Source organism: Quercus suber, unplaced genomic scaffold (genome assembly GCF_002906115.3).
Source record: "Quercus suber isolate HL8 unplaced genomic scaffold, Cork oak 2.0 scaffold_298, whole genome shotgun sequence".
NCBI lineage: Eukaryota > Viridiplantae > Streptophyta > Magnoliopsida > Fagales > Fagaceae > Quercus > Quercus suber.
Window position 1 is genome coordinate 791,751 of NW_027069754.1, and position 6,701 is coordinate 798,451.

At 36.0% G+C, this 6,701-nt stretch overlaps 1 protein-coding gene across 1 annotated transcript; it reads right to left on the minus strand.

Annotated features, from left to right (window-relative positions):
* LOC111989148 (protein ROH1A) lies at nt 1–2,031 on the minus strand. Its single transcript, XM_024020934.2, has one exon. The coding sequence runs from the start codon at nt 1,785–1,787 to the stop codon at nt 600–602; it is 1,188 nt and encodes a 395-aa protein (XP_023876702.2). The 5' UTR covers nt 1,788–2,031; the 3' UTR covers nt 1–599.
* Nucleotides 2,032–6,701: the final 4,670 nt, after the last annotated feature.

Below are 6,701 nucleotides of genomic sequence, written 5' to 3' on the forward strand. Positions count from 1 at the left end.
TTAAAACAAAAACTAAAAAGAGTACATTTCGCATTAAGCAATGCATAATAATACCTCTACACAACCTCAGCTGGGCTGAAGCTATAATGCTATATACTCCTTGAAAAAGGACTCCTATACCGATCCACACTATTAGGTTCAAATCTTCCTCTCTGTTCACAGGCCAAGACCATAAATTTAAAACACACCCATGAACAAATTGAACCTGGGATCAACAAAATTACCTCAAAAAAGAAAAAAAAAAATTATTGGGTATATACATTTCTTTCCAATCAAAAAGCTTCTGTACCCAAAAAAGAACAACAAAGTTACCAATTAAAACAAAAACTAAAAAGAGTACATTTCGCATTAAGCAATGCATAATAATACCTCTACACAACCTCAGCTGGGCTGAAGCTATAATGCTATATACTCCTTGAAAAAGGACTCCTATACCGATCCACACTATTAGGTTCAAATCTTCCTCTCTGTTCACAGGCCAAGACCATAAATTTAAAACACACCCATGAACAAATTGAACCTGGGATCAACAAAATTACCTCAAAAAAGAAAAAAGATTAAATTTTTTTTTTTTTGGACATTAGGAGTGTGTGTCGAATTTACATAACGGGTGCAGTCACTTTCCCACCTTGATCGAGTAAATCAAGCACCTCTGTCCTGCTCCTCACAATCCTATGGAACACCTCTCTGATTTGTTGCTGCAAAGGCACCAATCCCTCTTCCATTTTCTTACAAGTCTCGCCCAATTCAGCCACCTGAACCGCCACTTCCTCCAATCGATCAGCCTCCGGAGGAAACTGAAACGAATCAGCAAATACGATCAAAGACACTCCCAACTTCTCTATCCTTTGTGTCTCTTCTAATAGCCCAGCCAATCGATTCTTCTCTTTCTTTTTCTTCCACTCCTCCCCGATCTTCTCTTGCAAAGCAATTATCGATTGGGCCCAACCCAATTGCTTAGGCACAGGGAAATGAGTAAGCAAACCGTTTCTCTCTTGGCAAGGTATCGCTGCCACCAAAGCCCACATCACAAACACCGTGATGGTGCTCATTATGTAAACCGGCAGAGCCGGGCTCGACGACTCGCCGCCGCGTGGCGCGACGAGATTGGAGGACATGGCTTGGATTTGCTTCGCGGCAGACCAACCCCTCGACATGCTCCACGACAAGGACCTGAATTGACTCGCCGAGGTCGCACGGTCTTTGCTACTCGATGTCGTCGCGTTTGTACTTCTTCGACCAAAAGACCAAGCTCGCTCCGTCGATTTATGGTTGCTGCCCTCTTTTTCCTCGAGCAATATCATCAGAGAATTCAAAGCCTTCTTCGCTCGACGAACCTGTCCATCTCCAATTGGCCTCTGCTCCAACGCGGTCACAGCAATCTCAGCCAGTTTCTGGTAATTCCTCACGGTCTCGACGGCGTGAGACACAGCATTACAAACATCGAGAGCTTTCACCACTCGATCGTGGAACTCAGGGACGAGTTTGTCAAGTGGGGGCTTCGAAATCTGAGAAGGGTCCCGACCCAATAACAAAATGGCCTTGTACTCAGCCTCGCAGCACAGAAACACGTCGAGGAGTTTGCGTAGCCACGAGATGGATAGGAGCCCATCGCCTAAAGTGTCCTCGGATTGAGACAATAGATCGGCGAACCTATCCGCCACATGTTTCTGAAAAAGCTCGAGGTCCTCCAGCTCTTGCTCATGATTACCATCCATCGAAACCACTTGGTTTCGACGGATACTGATTCGATTCAGAAATGAACCTTGATTGTCTGTTGCAGGCATTGCTGATGAAAAATCAAATTTTGGATGAAGAAAGTGACAGAGTGGAATAATAGAATTGTTTTCTTTGGCATACAAGCGAGAGAGAAAGAGAAAAAAAAAGAGGAACTGAAAGAAGGCAAAAAATCTGAAACGGAGATTGAGGAAGAACAAGTCAGAAAGAGAGGTGTAGAAGACAACAGTGTAAGGATAAAGGGTTGGCTTGGAATGAATGTTTTATATGGTATATATACGAGCGAAACAGATGGTCAGGGCTTTCTCAGAGTCGAGACCGCTTCTCTCCTTCATTTCGTGGACGCTGACTCCGCTTCTGCTCGGCTCCTGCTTCCCATATTACCCTCCACCACAAAACTAAAATACAATCTACACACAAGTGTAATGATGATGATTGGAGTATTTACTAGTTAGATTATTGGTGAGATTTATTATTTATGCATTAAAGAACGTACAATATTATTACTAAATAACTTTCAAAGTGAGCAATTGAGTGAGGAAAAATTTTAGGAAAAGGTTCCCATTTCATTTTAACCCTTTTTTTTTTTAAATTTTAATCAAGGTGTAAGACACGTGATAGATGGTCAGGGCTTTCTCAGTGTCGAGACCGCTTCTCTCCTTCATTTCGTGGACGCTGACGCGGCTTCTGCTCGGCTCCTGCTTCCCATATTACCCTCCACCACAAAACTAAAATACAATCTACACACAAGTGTAATGATGATGATTGGAGTATTTACTAGTTAGATTATTGGTGAGATTTATTATTTATGCATTAAAGAACGTACAATATTATTACTAAATAACTTTCAAAGTGAGCAATTGAGTGAGGAAAAATTTTAGGAAAAGGTTCCCATTTCATTTTAACCCTTTTTTTTTTAATTTTAATCAAGGTGTAAGACACGTGTTATTTAAAATTTTAACAATCTTAAAAATATTCATTTCAATTTAAAGTTTAAACCACACAAAAAATAATGACATATGTCAAATAAATGACATGTTTTATAACAAATCAAATAAATGACGTATGTTTTATATCTAGCTAAAAATTGCTATTTATATATATATATATATATAAACTATAAATTGGAGAGAATTAATGGAATGGGGTCTTCTTTTTTAAAATAATAAAAAATTGAAGGGAATCTTTATCCCGAAATGCTATATTCTTTGTGCTTTTTAGGATAAGATAGTCCTGCATTCTTACCACCAAAAAAAAAAAAGAAAAAAAAAGGGATAAGACATTCCTTATTCGTTTGATCTCAATCATGTACTGTATTTTCAAATGTTTTATGTTTTTGTGGAGTCTTACCAATTACAAGCGACCCAACCTGTTTAGTAATTACAGTGACAATCTTTTACGGAATAAATTATCAATGGTTGAAAATTTGGGAGAATTACAATCGACCCAACCTGTTTAGTAATTACAGTGACAATCCTTCATGGAATAAATTATCAATGGTAGAAAATTTGAAAGAATTACACTTTACCACCCTAAACTATACCTCATATTACACTTTGCACCCTAAATTTTTCGAATGCACATTTTGCACCCTAAACTATAACCTTATTACATTTTGCATCTTGATGTTAAGTTTGCTGTTAACTTGGATGGAAAAGTATGATATCATGTGAAATGACTCAATTGCCCTCTTCTCAATCCATTAAAAACAAAGAAGAAATTACACTTTACCACCCTAAATTATACTCTTGATTACACAAGAGTAATTTAAGATATAGTTTAGGGTGGTAAAGTATAATTTTCCCTGAAAATTTTCATATTTTGGTTTGTCTTCTCTCTACACCTTACAGATTCTTAATTTTGTTACAAAAAAAAATTCTTACTTTTTTTTTTTTTTTTGGTGATTTTGATCTGTTATAATAAATTTTGACTTCTAAAAATGGCTTGCATCCCTCACTAAAACGAAGAATGCATGCATTTGTTTAATTTGTTTAGTTTTTAATCTCACAAAGAGTGGATGTCCTCTTCTCTGTTTATGTTTTTCTTTTTGGGGGGGTTTTTTTAGATGTTATTGCATATACTCTTAATGCCACAATAATTTGCATTATTGTATTTATATATGGCTGATTATTATATGCATTCGGCATTTAAATTACTCTATTCCGTGTCCAAATAATCTACACAAAAACTTATGAAGTCAAGAGGAATATATATATATATATATATATTTTTTTTTCTTTTTTTAAGGAAGGATACTAATGTTTAATCCTTGTAAAAGAAACTTACAAATTTATATTTGGAATTCTTAATTCCTAGTTCCTTTTTTATGTTTTTTTGGTAAGCTGGAATTTATTCACAAAATGTTGGAAAAATAAGAACAAACAACTGAAATAAGGCCATCTTTCCTCCCGAAGAAGAGAGGGAAATTTTAATTGGAGATAAAACCTCAGCTTTACATGAATTAAACAAATTAGGTTTTTTTAGGAATAAATACTGTAAGGACTGGGTTTGAACACTTCTGCTACTGGATGAGCGAATTAAAGCCTAACTAGCCCAATACAATAAATTTGTAGAAAGTGAGTTTAAAAACTAGGCCTTAGTAAGGGATACAACAACTAGGCATGGTTACGCGTTGATATGAATAACAAGAACATGGGCTAAAGTATGAAATTTTGTCCTTGGCCCTCATTTAAGGAGCTTGTAGTTCTTATTAGTTATTCGGTCCTTGGTTACAAGGGCTTCAAAGACCATACAAATGACTACTTTGTTTTCTGTTTCTCATTTCCCCCCCTTCCTAGAAGATCTCTTACATTATATATCCTATTTCAGTTGATCTTGTCCCTCCATTTGTTAACAATGAAGGTCACTACTCAAGTGTTTGTCCCATTAGACGTCTTCCCAAACCTTCTGTGAGTTGTAGCAACCAAGGTAGCATTGTTCAGGGGTCATTTCCTCATTAATGCAGTCAGAATGTTAGTTGTAGGCATTTAATGCGAAGGTGATAGTTTCTCCTTGAATTGCTCCTCCATCATGCTCCCATGACTGGTTCATTGTACTCGTCCTTCTTTTTGGAATGCTCTGAGAGGTTGCCTTTGATGGCATGTCGCTCTTCCCTTCTGTGATCTTGGTTGACAGAGGACAGGATTGTCCTCGGCGATATTCCTCGGCAATTTAGGCTTTCTTTGTTCGTCCATGGACATTCCTTTCTTCTCAGCGTGGACCTTGGGGTTAGTATAAAATGGGTCGGGGTTGTCAAATTCTTTGACCTCACAAATACAATATCCAAAAAAAAAAAAAACACACACACACACACACGCACAATATTGTTCCCCTCAATTTTGTTAAGAACAAAACTTATTTTATAGCTTTTATTTATTTATTTATTTTATAACTTATTAAGTTGGTAAGTTGTCAATGGTATACAATCATTTCTACATAAATCAATTACTAACACTTCTCATAAAAAAAAAAAAAAAAATCAATTACTAATACTACTTTTATTATCCACCACTTTCAACTAACCAATTTAGTAGATTGTGAAATAAGTTATGTCCCTAAACCTATTTTGTTCTACTACATTAATGTTTGAACTAACTTATATAACTTATGTAAAAATTTTTAAAACTCACATTTTTTAATACATCTTATTTATACACTGCTTATTTTTTAAAACAAAATAAACTCATCCAAACACAAAGGAGTTGTTTTCTATGTAATAGCAAAGATAAACTTGAGCCTTTCATGTAATTTGTACTAAAATGAATAAATTAGGGTAAAATATCATTTTCGTCCCTAAACTATCACAAAAGTTCGTTTTTCGTCCCTAAACTTTCAAAAGTTCGTTTTTCGTCCCTGAACTATCACAAAAGTTCGTTTTTCGTCCCTAAACTTTCAAAAGTTCTATTTTTGTCCCTAAACTTTTCCAAATGTATTGATTTTTGTCCCTCTCACATCAGCACACTGTCAAAGCCACGTCAGCACTCCGTCAGACAGAGGGACGAAAATCAATACATTTGGAAAAGTTTAGGGACGAAAATAGAACTTTTGAAAGTTTAGGGACGAAAAACGAACTTTTGTGATAGTTCAGGGACGAAAAACGAACTTTTGAAAGTTTAAGGACGAAAAACGAATTTTTTTGATAGTTTAGGGACGAAAATGATATTTTACGCAATAAATTACATAAAATAGCTCAGATAAATTTTTTTTTTTTTCATATTAGGTATCGAGCTTATAATTTTTCCAATTAAAATCTCAAACTATTTCAATTTAAAATTCTTTGTCCATCTTTGCTTTTCTTTTTCATTATTTAGATATCAACAAAGCAAAGAAAAAGAAAAACCGTTGATAAAATTTTGCATTCCCCCTAATTAACTGACTTAAAACTTTATGGAAAGCTTTCTCTCTCTATCGTCTCTATTCAACAGCCTGTCAAATTTATTTAAGAACAAGCCCGAAATAAAAAATGCTAAAATAAATTAAGAATAATAATATGACAGCAAATTTATGTGAAAATATAGAGCACTAAATTCTATTTTCTGACTAGTGAATACAGAAAGAAACGATACATTGGGATTAAAAATAGAAAAGAAAAAAGAATGGCAATTAGGTGGTTTAAAAGAAGAACAAGGGTAGAGCTGGTAAAAGTAAAATGGTGTGTTGCCGAGTCAGCTCTAGACACGAAATTCATCGCGGTTTTGCACGCGTTGTTGTTGAGTTGTGTTGTTCTGTTCTCTTTTTCTCTAGAGAGAGAGAGAGAGAGAGAGAGAGAGAGACCCCACTCTCCCGCGAGTGGGGTCCATCGTCAGAGCTAAAGAAAAACTAAGGCCTCGCTTTGACCGGTTCCGGGGTCCTCGTACTTGTCTTGATTCCCTGCGACGCGTCCGCATTATCCACACTGATCCACCGCTCGATTTTCTGATCTTTCAATGGTCCCACAGCTCCCAAGAAGCTCGTTTAGCCATTCA